At 39.5% G+C, this 25,570-nt stretch overlaps 2 protein-coding genes across 2 annotated transcripts; both read left to right on the top strand.

Moving 5' to 3' along the window:
* Nucleotides 1-4,770: 4,770 nt before the first annotated feature.
* On the top strand, nt 4,771-10,910 carry LOC135477789 (L-threonine ammonia-lyase-like). The gene is made up of 9 exons (XM_064757991.1): nt 4,771-4,867; nt 5,491-5,633; nt 7,320-7,453; nt 7,729-7,887; nt 8,233-8,300; nt 8,709-8,823; nt 9,603-9,728; nt 10,298-10,399; nt 10,743-10,910. Exons 2-9 carry the CDS (start codon nt 5,495-5,497, stop codon nt 10,908-10,910), a joined length of 1,011 nt encoding a protein of 336 aa, XP_064614061.1. The 5' UTR covers nt 4,771-4,867; nt 5,491-5,494.
* Nucleotides 10,911-17,327: 6,417 nt separating this feature from the next.
* LOC135477792 (L-threonine ammonia-lyase-like) lies at nt 17,328-22,400 on the top strand. The gene is made up of 8 exons (XM_064757995.1): nt 17,328-17,466; nt 18,962-19,095; nt 19,304-19,462; nt 19,731-19,798; nt 20,176-20,290; nt 20,896-21,021; nt 21,782-21,883; nt 22,233-22,400. Exons 1-8 carry the CDS (start codon nt 17,328-17,330, stop codon nt 22,398-22,400), a joined length of 1,011 nt encoding a protein of 336 aa, XP_064614065.1.
* Nucleotides 22,401-25,570: the final 3,170 nt, after the last annotated feature.

The following is a 25,570-nucleotide window of genomic DNA, read 5'->3' on the forward strand; positions in this document are numbered from 1 at the left end:
CATGGAAGAGTAGGGGAATTGGTGCTAGCCTGTTTCTTACTACGACATGCAAGGTGCAGAGACAATCCTGACCTTGGACAGGAAGTTTGTGGATTCCCTCGCTCTGATTGGCCTTGGTGCCTGGATGACAGGAAATGATTGATGACGTTGAGGTGACAGGTTGTGCAGCCTCACATTCATTGAAAATTACTTGTCTACCACCAACGTGGCATTGAGCCACCATCAAATAAATAAACAAGATACTTCTAAATATATGATTAGAATTTTGCAGCGTACTCTCAGTGGACAGTGCACAATACTGGTGTTATTTTTGTAAGGATTTGTACTTTTGTCTTGGATTTTTGTGCAAGGTGAAATGTAAGTGTGATTTGCGCATTGCAGTGCAAATGCGAATATTTTAAGATTCACAAGATTCGTATGACTGAAATGGGTATTGTTTTAGACTTAAGAATGGATCTTATGAATGCAAATGAAGTGGTGAAGTAGGTAGTTAGGAGGAAGGAAAGGAGCTAAACATTTTACGAATCAAAATTCCACAAAATTTTAGGAAAACAAAGTTGGTTTTTTGAAACGCACTGAGAAAGGGATTTGAACCGTGCAGGCTTGAATTGCACTCCAGATGTTAAAAGATATGGATGGCCTATAAAAACTGACAGTCATTCCACCATTGGTTAAACAGATACAGAATCTTTTCTGATTGCTTCGTGTTAGAGACAGGTAAGTCCAGGTTATCTCTAGTGTACGCTGAAGTTTAGGTACACCGACCAGTTTGACAGATTTATTCAAGCATGACCAAAGTTAGAGGGTTTAACCCAGGAATGCGTATCTGCAATGTCAGCCAATCAGCGTTGATTCAGTATCCCTTTACTATAAGGTTCTTCATTGTAGATGTACTTTCACTTGTATTCATATCCACTTGACAAAAGTAAGTGGCATAAATTTTAAATAAATTTCACTTGTTTTACTTGAGGCATTAATTGTTATTTGTTTTGTTATGTGTGTGTTTGTTCAACTAATAAAACATAGGAACGTCTGACAGCAGACTGCAGGTGATCATAGGTTTTCCCTGGGCTCATATATGCTGGCCCCCTCTCTGGCTATACTTGGGAAGATCTGACAGCAGCATGCTGACCGCAGTCGTATTAGAGAAATATACTCTTGTGAAAAAAGAAACCCATAGCTGTCGCGTGGGAAAGTCCGTCAGTAACTTGACAAAGTTTTCCGGTTTACAATTTTCACAATTTTTTCCACCCATTTCATTCATATTTTTGGTTTTATTTATCTTGTTAATTATGTTCCGAAGGAATGATGTGGTCACGATGTCCGTCCTGAATATGATTTCATATTTAATGTGTATAGGTTCATTTTGAAGTGAACTAGGTCCTTATTTAAACTGATGCTGTTTTGATCAAATTTTTGGTTTCCACTGCAAGGGCCTGAATAGCCTGTTTCACGGACGTGAATGAAATAGAAATTGTAAGATATTCATAGTTTCTCGAGGTGATAAATAACATGGAGCTAAATGGGCGAAATGCTAATTTTTGCCGATTGCTAAAATTTAGAGCTCTAGAGGACGTTGGAACTATCATATCAGAAAGCTATACATGTACATCTTGATTACTATTTCAGAAAGAGTTTCTGACCAAAAAGCTAGATTTTTCGTTTCTTATACTAAAATTTTCGTCTGTGCCTGTCTGAGGAGGGTTAAATTCGCTTTGTTTTTATCTCCAGTACTCTGTTCACGTGATCAAAGAACGTGCTGATGATTGGCTCGGAGCAGCTATGACATCACTACAAAACTGTGAATTACACAGGGATTCAAAATTTAGCGGGCGGGTTCACGTGGTTATAAAATACGTTCAATTTATACTAGGACGAGCATTCAGAATTCTAGTTTCTAAAGCAACGGACTGAAAATAACAAGTTCGTATGTGAGTAAGCCTGCCAGCAACCTGCGGGTGGTCGTAGGGTCCCCCACTGGCTGTGCCCAACTTCCACCCACCATAATGCTGATCGTCGTCATATGAATGAAATATTGTTGAGTACAGCGTAAAACATGCACCAATCAGATAAACAAAATAAAAGAAAATAACAGTTATACAATTCCTGAGTTTCGCAAGTACAAAGCTGTTAAATATGAGATTGTGTGTGTCAGACATTTAAAATTATGAATTTCCTTATGAATTTCTTGCTTTTCTCTACAATTTTGTGTGAAAATGCGGCTGTTTAGCAGCCGTTATAGTATATGTATAGTGGTGTATGAAAGGTAGACTTTACGGCGGCGTTATAGTTACGCACAAGATAGTCTTTTTGACACGTTTTGTTTTTCGTCATGTGACTGAAGCATTGTTGAGTGCGACGTAAAACCTTCCAAATCCATATCTATACACGGTTTGTCGCCGTCTCCCTTCGGTGCCCGATATAACGGTTTAAGCGTCCGCCTTACAGTCGGTAGACCTGGATCAAATCTGGGCCGGGCTATACCTAAGACATTAAAAATGGTATTTGTTTGGCACTCAACATGTAGAGATTAGAGCAAGGAATCAGGACTGGCTGGCCCGGTGTCAGAATAATGTGACTGGGAGGGGTGTCAGTGTTTGGTGTCTTCGGCATGATACTTCAGTGCGGCGTAAAGCACTTATCAAATAGATGAATAAATAAATCAAAGACGACGCCAATCTGAACAATGAAATATCACATTAAACTGATCAGCTTGAGTCGATGGGGGGTTTCCTACGATTGATGCACAACGTGCAAGAAATAAACAAATGCAACGATTCTTGAGTGACGTAAAAAAACGCCAATTAAATAAATCGATGAGAGTCGATAACAAAGAGATGAGCCGAGGGAGAGTGCCATTTTCAGAGAGTGCCGAATAATTGCATATTGCAGTCCGATGTGGACAGTGAGTATTTTGGGTTTAACGTCGTACTTAACAATTTTTCAGTCATACAACATGTATGACAACGAAGGGGTCCGTAAAAGTGCATGTGATGTGCCTCCTTCTTGCAGGATTTCCATCGCTTTTTTATCAAGTGCTGCTTCACTGAGACGATTTACCAAAGGCAAGTGAACCGCCCCACCCGAACCATTGTATTCATACGGGTCAACCAGTCGTTGCACTATCCCTTTAATGCTGAACGTCAAGCAAGGAAGCTACACCTTCCTCTGTTAAGGTCTTAGGTGTGAGCCGACCCAGGATTGACGCTGAATCAACCGCCCCCCCCCAAAGCGATGTATTTATTTATTTATTTGATTGGTGTTTTACGCCGTACTCAAGAATATTTCACTTAAACGACGGCGGCCAGCATTATGGTGGGAGGAAACCGGGCACAGCCCGGGGGAAACCCACGACCATCCGCAGGTACCTGACAGACCTTCTCACGTACGGCCGGCGAGGAAGCCAGCATGAGCTGGACTTGAACTCACAGCGACCGCCTTGGTGAGAGATTCCTGGGTCATTACGCTGCGCTAGCGCTTTAACCGACTGAGCCACGGAGGCCCCCAAAGCGATGTAGATAGAAGCGTTATATATGTTAATAAAATATATAGGCCTACCTTTAAAACGGAAGTCAGTAATCACAAATTCAGGCGAATAAGAACTAATGAAAAGGATATATGCTTTATACATTTTGGATGGTTTGAACTTTAAACCGAAACAACAAAATGAGTTCAGGACTCCAAATGCCATACTTCTGTGCGTTTCCCGCAGTGAGGCGAAAGACGTGGATTTTCTGTAGACCAAAGTTTGACGCTGTCGTGTAATTTATGTAGGCCTACGGTCTGAGTGTTAAGGGTATTTTGGTATTATTTGTGAAAGTAGTCCCTTCCATACTAAAAACTGTATTTGTATGGTAGGCTTTTAAGCCTCCAAATCATAACTACAGCGGAACAAATCATTGTTCAGTATATGATAAGTTGACGAGCAGAGGGCGCCAGGTGTTCCTTGCCCACCTCTATACCTGCCCCTCTCCATGCAGAGGGGGGGGGGGGGGGGGTATGTAGTTATCACAAGGTATAGTGGGCAGAGGAACAGAACTCAGGGAAAGTCCCGTGCCATCATCAGGGGCCCTACGGTCAGTGCATAACGAATACGAATGATCTTTGGGCATGGGACGACAGTAGTATTTCGTATCAGTCTTTGATTGACTGAATGACAGATTGAGTTTTAGCTGGATGGGCGATTTATTAAACAACGTCCTCCAATGTTGTTTCACAAGCTCAAGAACTTCAGTGGACGAATGTAAACACATGGACGAATTAACTCGGTGGTTGACTTAAGGCACTCCGACCCCCACCCCCCATAATACTGACAACTACACATGATACATGTAGGGGCCTATAGGCCTAAATCAAAATTCTTCAGTGAAAATGGATGGACCAACGACCAACGAAGAACTCTATTCCATCTGTATTCCACCGATATAAAGACCCTTACATGCTATTTTCTTTTCAGTACTATTTAAGAACAGATATTGACATACGCTACCCTACTTATGCAGACCTATGTCAGTGCTGTTTAAGTAAATATACACGTGTATGATTGACCAATATTTACAATATAATAATAGAAGAATTAAACCAGGCAACAAATGAACAGCTATCAAAGCAAGAGATGGGGAGTTAGCAGGTGTTGCTGTTGTTATCGCGGAATATTACAACAGTCGCAGTATATATGTATGGTGAGAGGTCTGTGAAGGCGTCAAGTCCCTTCCCGGTACCTCCCCACGGGGACACAGATGGAGTTAATAAACATCGGCATGCATATAAACCCGGCGTTGGAATAGATGACACATTACAGCCTGTGATTTGTGGGACAGAGATTGACTAGGCCTTACGCGTTACCCACTTACCTTCACTAATACAGGTAGGTTATGTATTTGTTTGATATCTACAAGTATTCTGTGATGGGGAAAATTCCTCCCTTTGCATGAAGACTGATAGTAAAGCAGTTTCCATTCATATGCATGTACTCTTATAAATACTTTTTATTGCATATATGCAATGTATAGACAGTTTGTAGACTTCTGTCATTAAGGGCTACGCATATCGGCATGTGTCTGGCTTTGCGTTAAGCTGTAAATTTGCACACTCTCTACTCGACGTTGTAATAAGCAAGCATATTTACAGGGAGTCTTTCTACATTTGCATTTAGTCCTCACCAGCAATTCTATAACATTAATTAAAAATAGTTTAAGAGCATGTTATTTCCAAATGCGTTAGCTTTCCCTGATCACTTATTTTCATTTGAACTGAGACGGATGCACAAAACTGCCGGAAAACAAAAAAAAAAAAAATGGACATAAACTTCAATGGACATAAACTTCAAAGAGTCTCTAAACCTGATGTTTCACCGGAAGTTAGATTCTTGCTATGTATTTGTAACATCAGCATCACTGCTCTATCAGATTCTAGACTTCCTTTATACAGACACATACAGCATTAAGACAAATAATAAAACAATGTCCCTTTTTCTTCGTTTTCTTTCAGAACCATGTCTCAGAACGTCACTCTCAGCGATATCGTCGCCGCTAAAAACCGGATTCAGCCATACATCCGGAGAACGCCCTTAGATTTCTCTCCATTTCTGACAAAACTGAACGAAAATGGCCCAAATGTTTTCCTAAAGATGGGTAAGTTTTCCTGGAATGCAATTTTAAATAAACTTTACAGATTTGTAACGGGCTTATAATGGTCAGTCGTTCGATTGATACATAGGTATATACAATTATTAGAATTTTATTAGATTTAACATGACAAAAAGGTAAGGGAAAGAGTTAGATAAAGTAATGTTATGTTTTTGAGCCATTGTTTGGGCCGAAAATAAAGTACGACTGTAAATCTGAACGCCTCCAGATTCTCGCGAAGATATTCTTGCAGTTATCAAGAGATGGAGTTCATCAGAACAGTATGCTCATATTTGTGATCCTGATCTCTTCTTTACTGAGCTCAAAGCACACGTTGCGTACACAAAGCAGACGCTGCGTACACAAAGCACACGTTGCGTACACTTAATTGGAAGTATTCAGCATGCACAAAATTTAATGAATATGCAACGAGCTGCGTGTGCGTTTACACCAGTATCAAAGTGTACATCGGTTGGAATTCCCTCCACCAGTTAACGGTGGATAGAAGTGGTTACTGAGAACTCTGTGGAGTATCAGACGGAGTCAGCAGATCCAAAGTGAAGCCCTTAAATGTATTCACATGGAACTCTGTTCCACTCAGATGTGGTCTTAGTCGTCGTTTACATGAATCACTGAGTAACCTGCACTTATTACTTTTCAAAAATGTCAAAGGCGAGAAATGTCCGTCTAAAATGTTAGCGATGAATCCCTACAAAACATAGCGTAAAAGTGTTTTTTTCTGTTAGGCCGAGTTATTTTATATACGGTATGAAAAATAAATACAGCTAAGGTCCGAATGTCGAAGATGCTTGTGTTTTTCTAGGTGACAGGGTTCAATACTCACCATAGACAGGGAATATGCGGATCTCCGCGTTCTCATTGTTCATGGGGCATTATGATGAAATCGTGTGAAATCGCTATTGTCTTAGGGACCGTTCCCGTAAATCGTTTGCATTTGTTTTGGGGGTTTTTTTTCTTCGAAAAGCCGAACCCGATCTACACCCTTCGTTTATCCGGTTTACACGATTTAAACGAATCAAACGAATCCCCGTATCGGCCTGCCACTGCGTAGTGTTACGTTTAAACGTCGTTGCGTAAACCAGCGATCGGTACAGAGGTTTTCAGCGCTAGTCCACACTAGAAACAAATCCGAAGAAACAATAACAGTGACTCCACTCGTTAAACCTTTCCCAAGAAAGCTCAAGTTTCGCACTTATATATTTTCACGATATTCCCTAATCTATCGATACCCAGTATATTGGCCTGAATATTTCGTCGCACATATTTACCAGAAGGCTATGCAGGCCTAATTTACACTGTAGAAGTACACGTGTACCGAATCATACCAGGTCCTGCAGTAACACAGCAGGTTTCTTACCAGCTGATGTAGAGTGCTGACACTGTAATACCAGTAGTTCTTATATAGTTTTCACCACCCCTAAAACTCACCGCCTTTGTATAACTGAAAACTTCCTTCCTTATCATAGTGGTAAGGCGCTACTAGTTCGTGATTTCCTCCAACCCTAAAACTTACCGCCTTTGTATAACTGAAAACTTTCCTTATCATAGTAGTAAAGTGCTACTAAAATTGACCACCATTTTATAATTAGGGAACAATTAAGTAATTATATAAATAAACAAATCAAACAAAGCTACATAACTATTTAAGACATTGTCGTTGTTGATCTTCAGAGAGCGAGCAGTTTTCCGGCTCCTTCAAAGTTCGGGGCGCTTACAACAAGTTGTGTGTTCTGTCAGAGAGTGACCCAGAGTTGAAGAGCAAAGGGGCAGTGGCAGCGTCGTCAGGCAACCACGCCCTAGGATGTGTGAGTCTTTATTCCTTTCTCCTTGTCCCTCTTAAATACTTGTACTCTGACTGACCAAGTTGATAAGTGTGCCAGGGATTTTCAGTATAATAATTAACAAAGCTGTCATCTATTGGAATATCTTGGCTCACAGACATAGCAGATTACAAGCCCAGTCTCTAACTTTAACTTTCGTTATATTAGTAAACTATTCATAGCCCGAATCACCAATAAATAAAAATTATTAATGAAAAGTACAAATAAATGATCAAATGTACATCTCTGTTTGACCACAGACGATAGCGATGAAGAGGTTAGGAATCCCTATTCAGGTGTTTACACCAGAGAACGTCAGTCTGGCCAAGAAGAAGATGTTAGAAGCTTACGATGCTAATCTGGTTCTTCATGGGTTAGACGTGGTGGACACAGAGCACGAGGCCCGCAGGCTCTCTGAGGTAAAATGTAATTTTGCAGCTAATTTGGCAGCCTCATCCAACAAGCAATCAGCGTTAAGTCTCTTTGTTTTAGAAAATTGTCGTAAATACCGCAAATCTCCGTGAAGCTATTCTTGTTATGGTGAACGAAACGTACGACAAATTTTGGAGACGCTTACATTATGCGGTGTTAAAAAAACAAAGAACCTAACAGAATTCAGCATATTTTCCGCAGATTGAGTAGACTGTGCGAATTTAAATGTGAACCAACATTAGATGTAGAACAAGAGAGAAACCTCTTTCTGATACACTTACAGACAAAACAAAACACGTGTTATAAATGGATATATTCGTGTTTTTCATCAGGAGAAGGGAATTCCCTTCATCTCACCATACAATGACGTCGATGTTGTGGCCGGGTTGGGGACAATTGGGTGAGTTCTCTATATTCGGCTATATATATATATATATATATATATATATATATATATATATATATATATATATATATATATATATATATATATATATATATATATATATAGAGAGAGAGAGAGAGAGAGAGAGAGAGAGAGAGAGAGAGAGAGAGAGAGAGTAAACATATTATAACCTATTGCTGCATTCTTGACAATCTTTTTTAAATTATGTGATCTTTTACATCTGATTCTCACAACTTTTAAATTGCAGCCGCTATTCAGACTTTGTATAGCCTGTAAGTTTAGTACATAAAGTCTAGATTACCTTTGCTGCAAAAGATCATGTATTGCAAAGAAAATCATTTTGATTAAATGGTATTTTTAAGCAAAAAATTAAACAATAATTTTCATGTATTTTGGTGACAGAATGGAAATTTACGAGGACTTGTCAGAAATTGACGCCGTCTTGGTATCTGTAGGGGGAGGAGGTTTAATCAGTGGAATAGCCTCCTACCTAAAGGCCGTAAACCCAAATGTAAAGGTAAGCATTAAGCGTAAGTTCCCGGGCTTGTCCCTCGTTAATCAGCCGACTGTTATCATTGGTGTAACCACGCCTTGTTTAAGCACTATATACACAAATTTTTTATTAGCGTCTTGTTTGTGGAAGCGCGTTCAATCCTGTGTCGGGTCAAACATGAGAGTTCAGAAGTCACCAGGGAGTACATCGGGCCCAATGGGATAAGACGTTTGTCTTTCGGTCGCTAGGATAGACGAGTTAAGAGTTCAATGCCTGCTCTGGACAGGGAATTTTTGGATCCTGCGCCCTCATTGTTTGTAGAAGTCTTTTTGACAATATGCGATCGAAGAGGCTCGCGTGGCTGTCAAACGGATCGTTGACGTCCGGTTGTCTCCCACTAGTGTGGTGTGCATATCTGTATATCACACGTGGAAAAGTTCGCAAGTAACTTGCTAAACGTTTGGTTGGTTTATCCAGAGCACTGGTTTCCTGCAAACATAGTAACCTATAAGAGAAAATTTCATAAGTATGGGTTTAAACAACAATGAAATTACTTGCTCAGAATAGTGGCTAGACCAAGTATCTTCCTACGTTGTGTCTGTATGCATTTATTTTATGACTCCACGGAGCCTCATTGACACCTGGTGTCTTTGCCGTGATGATCCATTCAGGTAATACTTGTTTATATCGTGTATATTCCGGCCTCTATATCTCTCGTGATATGACCGATACCTCGGCTAAAGAACGATTAGGCGTATTTTTGAATAAAACGAATCACTATATTCATCGTTTGTTTTCTCAAGGTGTTTGGCTGTCAACCGGAGTTGACAAAGGTGATGTATGAAAGTGTGAAAGCCGGGAAGATCGTGTTTGAGGAGTCAGGGGACACTTTGTCGGACGGCACCAAGGGAGGCATCGAGGACGATTCGGTAAGTAGCATATACACGCACAATAACCGACATTTTTTACCAACTCTAATTATCCAGCTCGAACACGTTGGATATGTGAACAGTCGCAATCAAAGCGCAACAGAGATACATGGTACATACATATTAACGTGGTACACGATCTGGATACTGATTTCATTCATTGGCCTAGAACAGAATTCTGCATTTTTTCATCGTCATTAAAAACTGTTGACTGCTTCTCCTTGGATTATTCTGTCTTATAATTTCGTATATTATATACTTTAATATTTCTTTGGTGGTTTGAGTCAAACTTTTTATTATTAAATTTGTATTTATTCATGGAAAGTAGCCTAAAATTTATTATTTTTGTACCCTTATATGTTAGTTTTTAACTGTTTGAGTTACATTCACATTACTGCATACAATGTTCACTTGTTCGAATTGTCTGTATGTTTCTTTGTCTACAAGGCGTGAGCCATTACGATTGTTCAATAGTTTATACCATGTCTGCTGAATTTGGTGCCGCGGTCGTAGCGTAGCTAAAGGCTTTACCCTTTTTTTGAAGCATGCGAGTGTTATCTTTTATTCAGGTGACCTTTGAACTGTGCCGTAAACACGTAGACGATTGGTTGTTGGTTACTGAAGAGCAGATTTCAGAAGCCGTTTATTTCATGCTGGACAAACATCACAAGGTAAGTCCTCTTTTAATCTATTGTGGCAGTTTATTATAACAATATATATTAGATATTAAAAGCTATCTTCATGATAACTGTCTCTCAAGGAGATAACGCTCTTCCAACAATGTCCCAATGTAGGTGTGCACTATGAAATTTTCAAACGTAAAATTAACCAAGGTCGATACCAATTACACATTTTGTACACCGCCGTCTTCAACAAAAACAGAAGCGTTTTCTGTATTTCAAATGGCTTTGCCCTGAACAATGTCAAATTTTGTTCAGACACAGAAGTATTAGATCATGAAATAAAGCCGTCCTGAAACTAAATCCTCCCACGCCCCTTTGTTTTCTCTTGCAGGTGGTAGAGGGCGCTGCAGGAGCGGCCGTGGCGGCGTACACAAACAACCTAGCCTTGTTCTCCCGATTCTCTAACGTTGCCATAGTTATATGTGGCGCCAACATGACGAGTGACCACCTTCACAAGATCATGCTCAAATATGGGAGTAAGGACAAGCCCATGGAGTAAACGGACGATGTGGTGTGCTTTTACAAGTGGTGTATTTCTTGCTACAAACAGCTGGATGTGATCTCTTGAAGTGTGAAATATTAATTCATGTGTAGAAGTGAATTGAGACAAAGATCTAATTAACTTATTTGTGATACAGTTCGTGTGGGCGGTACTGAGATAGCAATCATGTTTGGAACGGTTGTGTCATGCACTTGTGTACTTTTTGTGTCTTTCGACCCGCAGTATGGGTACTAAAGTGTTTTCCGATACCTCTGGGATTTTCTGTCACACTATTCAGGATATGTAATTGATGCACGAAGTTGCTGATCACTTTTTCACAGAGATCTCCTGGAGTAAACATTTAGGGTCTGTCCTTAACATTAGACAGTTTTTTTTATAAAACAGCGTATTAGAAGTAAAAGTGAAGGACTTATGCCTGACAAACAGTGCTGGAAACCCATTCCTTTTGCAAGGGTTTGTGTATATATGACGTGAACATCGCTTTAACTCACCTGGTGATGACTTGACATAAATGAGCAATATATACCTACAATACCTGTCATTGTTAAAGGAAAGTCCTCTAAAAATCGGAGTGGGCATCACTAAATAGACCGCTTAAAACTATGAATAAATATACTTATACCTGTGAAAAGAGCTAAAGGCATTCAAAAATGTGAATTTTAAGTTGGGTTTTATGCACCATATTATCAGTTTAGGGACACAGACGTCAAAGGAAGTTTTTTCCAACTCTAATGTTGGAATAACTCTTTTTACCCATGAATAAAATATTACTGAAATAATGTTCCCAAAAATTCTTTCTCTCAGGTGAATATCAGGAAAAAAAGGTGATGTGACGTCAAAGTTCCAAGATACCGTCAGTATGGCTAATAAAGCCCACTACAATTTAAAATATTTGAAAGCCTTTCAACACTTTTACAAGAAATGTGAAAAAGTAAATATTGAAAGTATTTGTTTCTTGTCTGTATGATGAACCTTACCTTATTTTTTTAGCTTTCTTTTATTTTAAATGTGAGACACAGCCGTGTGTTTGTGAAGTGTAGTACAAATCAGAATGATTAAGGATTTAGAGAATTCGGGATTTACATAAGAATACGCTTATGGGTTGAGACTTTTGTTATAGCGGTGTTAAAGCACCTTATGTGATGTGGTAGGAGGAGGTTTCACATTTCTGCAAAATTGAGATTCTACAAAAGTTTGACAAAGCAAAGTTGGTGTAAGAAGTTCCATCATTTCTATACTATATAATCTTGGTTTGAATAATAAAACCTGATTAAGTTTTTATTCAGTATTAATTAATAATATCTTTACCTCCCTTCTGGTTGTACTTAGGTGACATAAGTACTATATCTGAAGTGTCAAATGTAAGTATTATGCCAGTTGTAAATAAATATCTTTGAAATTTAAGTTTTATTTATTTAACAAATTGGAAAAAAGATAAGAAAAATGTATACTACTTACAATACATGCGCAAAAAGAAATCTTGAGCAACGCCTAGATCACTCGGGTCAGGGGGATGGGGCAGGAAGGGATCTCAGAAAAAACAAAAACTCTGTCTCAACCTTCGTTTCCAAAAATTCTTTGTACATGAACTATGAATGCTGATTAAATATTTCCTCGCCAGGACACGAGTGATGAGGACTGGTCATATAATCCCACATGAGTCGCTAAAGCTCCAAAAGTTAAGCTTGTCTAGTGATGTAAAGCGAGCGTAGAGACCGGCACATGCGCTGTAAGAAGCATAAGAAAAATGGCTGATTTGTGGTCACAAGCTGCCACGCATGCGTGTTTCAAATGTACACCATCGAACAAGAAAAACACTATTTCAAATAACAAAATAGTAACAACAACAACAACTACAGCACCACCTTTAACTCACATCAGGTGCTTTGCTGGTTGTCATCTGCCTAAATTCTGTGCATGGACATTCTTTTTCCCAGCTGAAAGATACACACTGTCACATATTTGTGTGTGTATATGATAGGAAACCCTTGCCGACTGGTCTGTCCAATGAGTTCTGATAGAAGACACTTCCTGTCGGGAGTGGCTTGATACACTGCTTGTTTCCGCCATATGCTGAAATGTTTCCTGACAACTCTTGGACTGGTATTTAATTAGACCACATTAAGGTTGTTGCTCACTTTTTCAGAATGTTTTCCTAGGGAAGCACTTATGAGTTGTTGTTGTTTTTTTTTTTTTGTTTTTTTTTGACAAATCGCGAAAGCAAATATAAGAAGTGAATGTCAAAGAACTATGTTTCACAAACTGTGCTACAAACATTAACGAAATTACTGTGCTACAAACTGTGCTACAAACGCTAGGGAAATAAATCCGGAAAAATGCAGACTTTGTTTCATCTCGGCAAGGGCTTGTGGATGTATACTGAAACACTTTGAATACGAATTACTGAAAATGAACGCTGGTATTGAAACGTGCATGTTATCGGTCGACAAATCACAGAAGAATATTGCTCTTCTAGGAATACGACGGCATTGATGGGAGGTTCCTGGGTCATTGCATCGAGGTGGAGTGCTAATTACCCGTAATTAGTAATTTAAGAATGTGACGTAGATCATTCGAAAGTACAAAGCACACTATTTATTCACAAGATAAAATATGTGCCACACAAAAGATTTCAACATTAGAATTGACTTTACTAACCAAAATCTGTAAGATCTGTATAATTAAAACTGAGTAGCAGAAAACTGTTTCAGAACAGTTTATAGTTTATGTTTATGTTTGTCAGGTAAAGACGCCGAGGAGTCATGGTGAAATCGGTGATGACGATACGAGTGGTCAACGTGTTCGTCAACATGTGTGAGATCATGTCGTGACACAACAATCAGGTCAACAAATGAGCATGATCAGTTGTGGATTTATTGTGATTTCTATACCGTATTTTATACAATGCCGAATGCATTGTATTGTCACAATGTCGTGTCTGTACATCCATCCTGTCCATATAAACCACATCTTTATGTATACATTTCAACGTCCATCTGATGGGCATCATTTTAAAGCATGCCTTATAACCGTGCGAACTGAAGAGAATTATTTATTTATTTATTTATTTGATTGGTGTTTTACGCCGTACTCAAGAATATTTCACTTATACGACAGCGGCAAGCATTATGATGGGAGGAAACCGGGCAGAGCCCGGGGGAAACCCACGACCATCCGCAGGTCGCCGAAGAGAATTACAAATAATAAGGAATAAATCTGCTGAATATGATATCTGCTGTACATTTTTTATTATTTCAACTTTCTTCGTCTTCAAACTAAATTAAAACACCACTTTCCTTATAACTCCACATATATACCGAAATAAAATTAATTCTGGCAACTATTTCTATACATATATGAGTAACAAACTGCTCCCGCACACTTACAATCCTGTCAGAATACAGGGTGAAATATTTTTGCATTGGGCCGATTTGTGTTCGGGCATTATGCCGAAAACTTTCTGGAATGCAAAAGCTAGCAGGGAAACAAAATGTGTTGCGATCTGTGCTCTATACATGTCCTTTACCTCAGAAAATCAGCATCATCGGAGGCAAAAAATTAGAAATGAGACAGCACAATGCTTTGTTACACCATGAAGGTCGAATGGAATAAAGCAAAACCTCCATGGTTACAGTACGGCAAAAGGACCCCTTGTAACTACATAGGAAATTGTCCCACTTCGGTGCAGCAGTGAGATGTAATTTTCTGCATGTAAACAAACAAGTAAAACTTACTAGAATATAAAGTACAGTTACTCAAGAACCTGTATGTGGAAAACTTGAGTGATGCGATCTATACTTTTTGTTTCATCAAAAGGTAAAAGTAGATTTTGCTATTTTAAGACATTTTCCTGAGGGAATTCCCTTCATATAAAAATATGATTATGTGAACCAAAATCTTTTCCACATATTTGGTATTAGTGAAGCATTAGTAAGCCTTAACGAAGTATCGCGTTGGTTCAAGCAATCATATGTTTATACATTGAAAAAATGAAACAGTTTGGAAGTTCAAAGAAACTCTACATTCGCCATAATATTTCGTGGTATGTAACGCATTGACCGCATTGGTCCAGTGGTAACAGGCTTGCCTTGAAACCGGTGTGTGGATTACGATAATTGCAATTGCTGTAAGTTGCATATGTGTAAGGTTTGATATTGAGGTGAATTGAAGTATTATTTGAAAAATTAGAGCCATTTCAAACTTTTTCTGTCGTCGGACTCCAATAAATAATGAAATAAAAACTCAACCAAACCAATAATTGTTCACTCACTGTAGGTACGGTAAACGGACACAAAACAGTGCGACAGGTGTTCCTTACCCACCTCTATTCCTGCCCCTCTGAAGGAGAAGTAGGTCAAGGGGTGGGGGTGGGCCTGGGGGTTGGGGGGGGGGGGGTTGGGGTAATGGAGAGGGGAGCAGGGCTAACGAGAAATTCACCTGCACCAAAAAGAAATAATGTGTTCATTTTATCAGAAAGTCTGTTGTCTGAGTGATGCTAGATCGTATTCTTTTATTACTAGTATTATGCTCTGTTCAACTTATTATCATGTTAGTGTATTACAATCTTTGTGTTAAAAAACAGAACATTTGGGCTAAATTTAACAGAATAATCTACTGCAGACAACAATCTGTTAAATTTAATAGCTTATGTTTTTGAGCGTACCTTCAGCGAGGGTGCCTCGTCGTCATATGATTGAAAAATTGTTGATACGACGTTAAACCCCAGGCACTCACTCACTCACTCACTCAGCGAGGGTTCCGCAATCAGTGTTGAATACTATTAACGAATGGGACGTTCTGTAGCTTGTCTCTATAGTGAACGGATTTTGATTGATGGAATAACTGTAATCGTGTGCGCCCGTCAACACTCTATTGACTGAATGACAAAGTGATTGTTTGGATGAACGATGTATCAATCAATGCAATTCCCTAAATTTGTGTTTCACTTCAAGTTCAGGAAGATCAGTGGTTTAATGGAAACAAATGAATGTCAGTTAAGTGAATATGACCGAAAAAAAGAATGGAAACAGCTAAATGGTAGTTAAGTGAATATGACTGAAAAAAAGAATGGAAACAGCTAAATGGGAGTTAAGTGAATATGACCGAAAAAAAGAAAGGAAACAGCTAAATGGCATTTAAGTGAATATGACCTAAAGGAAGAATGGAAACAGTTAAATGGCATTTAAGTGAATATGACCTAAAGGGAAAATGGAAACAGCTAAGTGGTAGTTAAGTGAATATGACCGAAGGAAGAATGGAAACATTATACAGAAAGCTACATCAATGAAACGTTAAATAGACTACTGAACGCAGAATACTAATATATCTATAATACTACCGGTGTCAATAACATTACAGCCTGTTTTTTTAATATTACTTCTTGACTCCATGGATATATCCATGTGCTACATTATTGTTAAAAGCCGGTTCTATCTTGGTGAATATATATGTGGGATAGAGTAACATTTATAAAATAACAATATAACAATTAAGTCAGGCGGCAAATGAACAGCTATCAAAGCAAGAGGCGGGGAGCTGACAGGTCTAGGTGTTGCTGTTGTTATCACGGAATGTTACAACAGTTGCAGTATGCGGAGAAGCCTGTTAGGGCATCAAGATGTCACCTTTACCTTAATGGTACCTCCCCACCAGGACACAGATGGAGTTTTTAAACGTTGGCATGTATATAAACCCTGAATTGGAAAAGATGACACATTACAGCCTGTGATTTGTGAGACAGAGATTGACTGGACCTTACTCGTTACCCACTCATCTTCACTAATACAGGTAAGTTATTTATTTGTTACCGGTACTATTTTGTCACAGGCAAACTTCTTTACCTTTACACGAAGACTTAAAGTAAGGTTGTTTCAAATGGTACATATGTATTCCTAACTATGCTCTTGTAAAATACTTTTTATTGTATGTATGTAATGTATGGGCAGTTTCTGTCATTAAGGGCCATGCGTAGGTGTTATTTGACATGTGTTCAGGTGTAAATTTGTACATTCTCTACTTGAACGTTCCAATAAACAAGCTTAGTTTATGAGAGTCTGTCTACATTTCCCTTTATTCTCCACCCGCAGTTCTTTAATGTTAATTAAAAATGGTTTAAGAGCATGTTATTTACAAATGCGTTAGCTTTCTCTGATCGCTTATTTTCATTTGAGGTAGAATGAGTTATGTAAGTGCCACAAAAAAACTGATTTTTACGATACCAGTGGACTTGGACTACAAAGATTCTCTGAGCCCGATGTTTGAGCTTCACCGGAAGTTACATTGCTTTAATGTATTTGTATTACCAGCATCATTGATCCATCGGATTGTAGACTTCCTTTATTCTTGACAATTGCAGCATTAAGACAAATAATTAAAACCGTTTCGGTTTTTTTTTCCTCGGTTTCTTTCAGGACCATGTCTCAGAACGTCACTCAGAGCGATATTGTTGCCGCTAAAAACCGGATTCAACAATACATTCGGAGAACGCCCTTAGATTTCTCTCCATTTCTGACAAAATTGAACAAAAATGGCCCGAATGTTTATCTCAAGATGGGTAAGTTCTCCTGGTTTGAAATTTTAAATGAACTTTACCGACTTGTAATGCACAATCGTTCGATTGATACATATAGGTGCATACAATTAATGGAATTTTAACATTACAATAAATGGTAAGGGAAAGAGTTAGATAAAGTAATGTTGTGTTTTGAGGCGTTATTTGGGCAGAAAATGAAGAACATTTCTGAATCTGAGCGCCTCCAGATTCACGCGAATATGCTCACAGATATCGATACGTGAAGTTCATCAGAACAATACTGTTATACTTGTGATCTTGGTCTCTTCTTTACTCAACTCACAACAAACGCTGCGTTTACTAAACTGGAATTGTTCAGCATGCACATGATATACTGTATATTCGACAAGTTACGTGTGTGTGTTATACGGCTAGCAGCTGTATATTCATCGTGTTGAACTAGATCGCCACGTTGGAAATATGAACGGTTCTATCAAAGCGTAACTGAGATGCATATTTTGTTCTTGACAACTGATATTCTGGTATGGTGCACAGTTTGAATACTGATTTTACTCAGTCGCCTTGCGCCTTTCTAACATCAATAAAACCTCTTGATTACTTCTTTTTGCATGATTCCGTCCTATTTTCGTACTTTATATACTTTCTTAGTTTTTTGGTGGTTTGTGTTAAACCTGGTTTGCTGGTTTGTGGTTTATTGCGTTGGGGATTGACCTTGCGATTATTGATCTGGAACATCCTTACTGGTTGACGGCTGGTAAGCGAATGTCTATTTCGATGCATTGATTTACATAAGTCTTATGTAACTTACACAGTCTTCGGACTGTGTAAGTCTGGTCTCCACCAGTTAACGGTGAACACCGGACTGAGAACTCTGTGGAGTGCCAGGTGGGGTGAACAGATCCAATGCAAAGTTCTTATATTTGTATATGCATTCACATTGAATCCTATTCCAATCAGATGTGGTCTTTGTGATTGTTTACGTGAATCATTGAGTAACCTACACTTATTGCTTTTCAAAAATGTCAAAGATGAGAAATGTCCTTAAAATGCGTTAGCGACGAATCCATAGAGAACATAGCTTAAAATTTCATTGTGTTAGGAAGAGTTATTTTATATATGAAAAACATATACAGCTGAGGCCCGAATGTTGAAGACTTTTGTCTTTTATTCACTAGAACACACTTCCGGGGACAGAGTCCAATACCCATAGTATATGTGGATCTCCGCGTTCTCATTGTTCACAGGGCATTGATGATGACATGGTGAGGTGGAAAAATCGTTGGTAGCATACCAATAGTTCATATATAGCTTCCTCGGCCCCTAAAACTCACCGCCTTTGTATAACTGAAAACTTCCTTCCTTATCATAGTAGTGGTGGCGATACTAGTTCGTGGTTTTCTCCACCACTAAAATTGGCCATCATCGTGTAATTAAGCAACAATCAAATAATTAAATAAATAAACAAATCAGACAAAGCTACAGAAGTATTCAAGACACTGTCATTCTTGTTTTTCAGAGAGCGAGCAGTTTTCCGGCTCCTTCAAAGTTCGGGGCGCTTACAACAAGCTGTGTGTTCTGTTAGAGAGTGACTCAGAGCTAAAGAGCAAAGGGGCAGTGGCAGCGTCGTCGGGCAACCACGCTCTAGGATGTGTGAGCCTTTATTTCTGTCTCCTTGTCCCTTTTAAAAATCGGTACCCTGACAGACCAAGTTTTCGAGTCTAACAATTAACAAAGTTGTCATCTGTTTTAGTCTTAGTTCTTAGTTCAAGCCCACTTTCTATTTCACCAATAAGTAAAAAAAAATTATTAATTAAAAGTACAAATAAATAATCAAATGTACATCTCTGTTTGACCACAGACGATAGCGATGAAGAGGTTAGGAATCCCTATCCAGGTGTTTACACCAGAGAACGTCAGTCTGGCCAAGAAGAAGATGTTAGAAGCTTACGATGCTAATCTGGTTCTTCATGGGTTAGACGTGGTGGACACAGAGCACGAGGCCCGCAGGCTCTCTGAGGTAAAATCTAATTTTCCATCTGATTTGCAAACCTCACCCAACATCCGTGAAGCTAATGTTGTTTTGGTGGGCGAATCGTACTACAAATGTTAGCGACGCAGAATTCAGAGCATATTTTCCACAGATGTGTAGTAGAATTTATGTGGGAAATTATATGCGAAATACCACAAGAGATGGTAGGGTACAAAATCTTTTTCTGATACACTTATATAAAAAGGAAAAACACAAAACATAGTTTATAACTGGATGTCTCCATGTTTTTCATCAGGAGAAGGGAATTCCCTTCATCTCACCATACAATGACGTCGATGTTGTGGCCGGACTGGGGACAATTGGGTGAGTTGTCTACATTCGGCTTCATATGTATATGTACTTCACGTGATTATGTGGTCACATCGACTTTGAATAAAGGTTTTCATATTTTGACATCGTTTATTCGACCTTCAACGCCATGAATTGAAAAAAGCCAAAAAGATTTTATGTAATTGCTGTGAAACCTTTTGATAATGACAGGTATTTAATCTTTTACGAATGATCATCTCAAATTGTACATTGCAGGATCTATTCTCACCTTGTATAGACTATAAGTTTAGTACATAAAGTTGTAGCTTACCTTTGTGGAAAAAGAGAATGCATTGTAAACAAAATTATTTTGACAAAACGTTATTTCTAAACAAAAAATAAACAATAATTTTCATATTTGTGGTTGACAGAATGGAGATTTACGAGGATTTGTCAGAGGTTGACGCCGTCTTGGTATCTGTAGGTGGAGGAGGTTTAATCAGTGGAATAGCCTCATACCTGAAGGCCATAAACCCAAATATAAAGGTAAACATTAAGCGTCAGTTCCCGGGTTTATCCTTAATCAGCCGACTGTTATCATTGGTGTAACCACGCCTTGTTTAAGCACTAGAATTGTTATTAGCCTATAAACTGTCGTTTTGGGGGATGTGAGTTTAATCTGGCGTTGGGTCAAGCATTCAAAAGTCGGCATGGAATCGAGTGGTTAAGATACTAAGACAGAAGAGTTTCGAGTTCAATCCCTGTCGTGGATAGGGAATTTTTGAATCACCCCGCTCTCCTTGTTCGTGGGAAAGTTCGTAAGTAACTTGTCAAAAGAGGTTGGTTTATGCAGAGCACTGGTTTCCTGCACCAACAGTAGCCTATACAAATGAAAATTTCTTGAGTTTGAATAACAATGAAATACTTGCTCAGAAGTACTGACTAGACCAAGTATATTCCTTCGTGGTGTCAATATGCATTTGTTTTATGACTCTATGGAGCCTCATTGATACCTGGTGTCTTCGCCATGATTATTCAGTGAGGCAGCACTTCTCTGTATCGTCTGTGTTCCGGCCTCTATATTTCTCGTGACAAGACTAAAACAATTATTGTTGAATAAAACAAACCACTTCATGCATTGTTTTCTCAAGGTGTTTGGCTGTCAACCAGAGCTGACAAAGGTCATGTATGAAAGTGTGAGGGCCGGGAAGATCGTGTTTGAGGAGTCAGGGGACACTTTGTCTGACGGCACCAAGGGAGGCATAGAAGACGATTCAGTAAGCATCATATACACGCACAATAAGCTACAATAGATTAGTCTCACAACAGAGATACACAGAACATACACATTAGTCCAGCATCTTGCACGATTTGGGTGCTGATTTCATTGGTCTAGAATATTCCTTGCGTCTCTCCATCACCATTGAAAACTTTAATTTTAAACGTTAGATATACTCTCCTAGTTCTTTGGTTTGAGTAAAATGTGGTTTCAGAAATTGGCCTTGCGATTATTGAGCCAGAACGTCCAATATTGGTTGACGACTGGCAAACGAGTGTCTGTTTCGACGCATAGACCAATAATTAGTAGAATTTTTTTTTGTTCATGTAAAGCAGATTAAATTGTATCATTTTTGTACGCATGTGTTGGTTTACAACCACGAATATTTACCAGCTAATTGGGGCCTTATGAACCAGGAATATTTACCAGCTAATTGGGGCTTTATGAACCACGAATATTTACCAGCTAATTGGGGCCTTATGAACCACGAATATTTACCAGCTAATTGGGGCCTTATGAACCACGAATATTTACCAGCTAATTGGGGCCTTATGAACCACGAATATTTACCAGCTAATTGGGGCTTTATGAACCACGAATATTTAGCAGCTAATTGGGGCTTTATGAACCACGAATATTTAGCAGCTAATTGGGGCCTTATGAACCACGAATATTTAGCAGCTAATTGGTGCCTTATGAACCACGAATATTTGCCGGCTTATTGAAGCCTTATGAACCACAAATATTTTAATATTCAGGTGACCTTTGAACTGTGCCGTAAACACGTAGACGATTGGTTGTTGGTTACTGAAGAACAGATTGCAGAAGCCGTTTATTTCATGCTGGACAAACATCACAAGGTAAGTACTGTTTTTCTATATTGTGACAGTTTATTATAGAATATAATAATGTATAATATTTTACTGATACAGATGTTGAAACTTCTCATTATGATATTTGTATGAACTTCTGTTAACAATTATCCCATATAGATATACTGTGTAATTTTCAAACTACAACTCACCCAAACTCAGAATGTTAGTACGGCTCCGTTTTAAACAAAAACGGAGGTATATTATGCATTTCCACAAGTGACTTTCTCCGGAAAAACGTAAAACTTTACCCAGATTAAGAAGAATCAGATTTGAAGGAAAGCTGCTGTGAAACTAAATCCTCCCACGACTTACGCCCCTTTGTTTTCTCTTGCAGGTGGTAGAGGGCGCTGCAGGAGCGGCCGTAGCGGCGTACACAAACAACCTAGCAGTGTTCTCCCGATTCTCTAACGTTGCCATAGTTATATGTGGCGCCAACATGACGAGTGACCACCTTCACAAGATCATGCTCAAATATGGCTGTAAAAAGAATCCCTCGGAATGAACGGTTCATGGTGAAGTCATGAGACGTTATTCTGTGCAGCTGATGGCGGGCTATTTATGAAGATAAACAGACTGGGCTGAATATGGCCACCGGAGAAGTGAAGATTATACTTTGGTTTGACAGGCCAAAGCATTAGGCTACTATGTCAGAATACCATGGCAGGAGGCAAAAATGTAAATATTTATGTGCTATAAAATAGTTATTTCTTTTTATTTCAATTCGCTTTGTCCTATTTATATAGCAAATTGTTGTGGCGAGGATCGTTTATGCATAGAGGAAATGGTTAGGAAATTTGGTGATTACCATACCATACAAGCACACTGTTAAGAGCAACAGTCAGCAGTTTTCAATTATATCAAGATCGAGGCACTCCTCTAGTGGTCCTGACATGATACGAAACTAAGACCACGAGATGGCTCAAAGGCTAGTGGGGTAGCGCTCACTTTACAACGCCAATCAGTCCATATATTTGAGATACACTGAATCCCGAATTCATCAGAAGTGCAGAAACGTCAAAGACAACATCGGTAGATCATCTTGTATCAGTAATTTAGCCGTTTAAATTATTTTTTAATCGAAACAATTCGAAGCAATGTCCTCCACGTTTCGATTTCGAACTTCCATCAAGTTCCCGCAAAGTACGAGCTAATTGTTTAAAAGATACAACGACAAACCACTAAATCCACTGGCCAGAGTACGCTTATATTGGAAGGAATAAAAAAAGCAACGAAAACGAACAATCCCGTGGAAATTTTCGTACAGCCAGCACTTACTTTGTCGTAACTTGTGGAAGTTCGCCCCGCGCCAGTGTTGCCACGTACCTGAATACATAGTCCATAAATCGCTCCCAACGTTCGCTTTACATCACTACCACCAACAGACCAGACTGACATTTAGAGCCTGTGCGACGCACACAGGCTTCTATGCGTTTAGCCCCGCCGCCCCCCTGACCTGTTCCAACGGTGGAATTATACCCTAATAAGCCAATGATACCAGTGAAAGTTTCATATTGACGTCCTCGGTGGCTTAATGGCCAGAGCGCCCGCCTCACAGTTGGGAGACCTGGGGTCAAAACCCGAAATGTTAGAGCTAAATATCATGTAAATGAGATGTTGTATTATGACCGCTTCGGTACTTAATGGCTAGAGTGAAACCTGGGATCAAACCTGGGTCGCGTCATACCAATAAAGGTACTTCTTGCTGTCTTGCTTGGCGACCGAGTGGTCCGGTGTCGGTTTAATGTGACTGGATGTGTTGCCATGGCTGGTGTCTTTGGCATGGTACTTCAGTGGTAGCAGCAAATTGGCGGCATGGCCACAAGAAGACACAGTATATGTACACACACCTAATGACTCCTCGTCATCATGCATGTATGACTGACAAAAAGGGCGACGTAAAACCACACTCATACATACATACTTCTTCATATCGAGTGGCATCTTCTGATTCAAATTCGCTGTTCAGCTAATTAAATCAAACTTGTCAGGATTTCTACCTGCATATTGGTTATATCCAGGAACCAAATCAAATTCATTTATTTATTTGATTGGTGTTTTACGCCGTACTCAAGAATATTTCACTTATACAAAGGAGGCCAGCATTGTGGTGGGAGGAACCGGGGAAGAGCCAGGCAACAACCCACGACCATCCGCAGGTTGCTGGTAGAACTTCTCACTTACGGCTGGAGAGGAAGCCAGCAATAGCTGGGCTTGAACTCACAGCGACCGCATTAGTAAGAAGGCCCTGGGTCATTACGCTGCGCTAGCGTTCTAACGAACTGAGCCACGGAGGCCACTCCAAATCAAAACTAATCGACCAGGATTCATAAAACAGCACAAGCACAAAAGAATTTAAAGTAAACTTAACATATCTGATCAGGTAAGCGTGCGTAATGTAGCTTTAGTTCTTTTATTAATTGTTTGACCAGGTTTAAAATTGTACTCTTGTTGGGTGGGTGGAGACTGGGATGTCGGTTAGCCCTCCGATTTTTTGATATGCGTATGCAGGTCAGTGGATTTACTGTACCTTAAAACGATACCCCAACTCCCACCCTTTCACTCAGTAAATAAACTGAGATTCCCAGAATTTTATGAAACTTTATGAAACCATGTAAAGATCATGGAACACCACTAAAATAGGCCAACGGGATCTGTTGCTGTGTAAATATTGGGCAATAGGGGGGACCTGGGTATATGCATTATTGAACGGGGGGGCAGCTACGTGCAGCTAAACAGCATGTCACTGGGAGTTATCTCCCTTGGTATGGTAAGGTAACTTTTCCTTGACACTGGCGTCTCGGTTTGACGGGGAAGTGCCGGTTTTTCTCTTCCCGTGCGCTAGTAATACGCTACCAGTTTGTGTTACCAGGAGGCATAGGTTCCATGCTCCATCTGTAGATTTCAGGGGAAATCGGTGTGCATGGAATGGACAATAAGACTCGACGGTCATCGTACATGTATGCCCTACCATTAAATTCTTATCCTTGTATTGCCTTCCGCACCTGAGCTTGTTTACACGATGGACAGCAGACGACGTGGTAGCCTACATGTAGTGGGTAATGTGTATTTTGCTGTGTGTTATATTTTCTGAACTTTGTTTCAGAGATTTGTTACAGGATTGTCCGATGGACACCAAATACCGCGAGACAGCACCGAGGGCTTAACGCCACTTGGAGCCTCACTGACCGAGGGGCTTCGCACGCCAGCGCGGCGCAACGACCCACGTGTCTCCCACAAATGCGGCTGTTGTGAGTTCAAGTCCAGCTCATGCTGGCTTCCTCTCCGACCGTACCTGGGAAGGTTTTCCAGCAACCTGCAGACGATCGTGGGTTTCTCCCGGGCTCTGCCCGGTTTCCTCCTACCATAATGCTGGACGTCGTCATATAAGAGAAATATTCTTGAGTAATGCGTAAAACACAAATAAAATAAATAAATAAATCAATAAATACGTCACTGTTTCTGAGTAGTTGTGCTTGTAAAGCAAAGAAATAGTACATAACCACTGATAAATAATAAAGTGACTAAATCTACAACATTACATCATAGCTATGTTGTGGGGATGTGGGAATGTGAATAAACAGTATAGTATATGTGAGTATAGCTGCAATTTTGACAGTCCATCCCATACATAACACTCACAAACCATTGAAGCAACAACATAACAACAAGTCC

Source organism: Liolophura sinensis, chromosome 11 (assembly GCF_032854445.1).
Source record: "Liolophura sinensis isolate JHLJ2023 chromosome 11, CUHK_Ljap_v2, whole genome shotgun sequence".
In the NCBI taxonomy this organism is placed as follows: domain Eukaryota; kingdom Metazoa; phylum Mollusca; class Polyplacophora; order Chitonida; family Chitonidae; genus Liolophura; species Liolophura sinensis.

Coding starts and splice junctions, on each gene's coding strand:
- LOC135477792 (XM_064757995.1), top strand. CDS start 17,328: ATGTCTCAGAACGTCACTCAGAGCGATATTGTTGCCGCTAAAAACCGG. Junction 19,799..20,175: donor GCCGGACTGGGGACAATTGG/GTGAGTTGTCTA, acceptor TGTGGTTGACAG/AATGGAGATTTACGAGGATT. Junction 20,291..20,895: donor CCATAAACCCAAATATAAAG/GTAAACATTAAG, acceptor TGTTTTCTCAAG/GTGTTTGGCTGTCAACCAGA.
- LOC135477789 (XM_064757991.1), top strand. CDS start 5,495: ATGTCTCAGAACGTCACTCTCAGCGATATCGTCGCCGCTAAAAACCGG. Junction 8,824..9,602: donor CCGTAAACCCAAATGTAAAG/GTAAGCATTAAG, acceptor TGTTTTCTCAAG/GTGTTTGGCTGTCAACCGGA. Junction 10,400..10,742: donor TGCTGGACAAACATCACAAG/GTAAGTCCTCTT, acceptor TTTCTCTTGCAG/GTGGTAGAGGGCGCTGCAGG.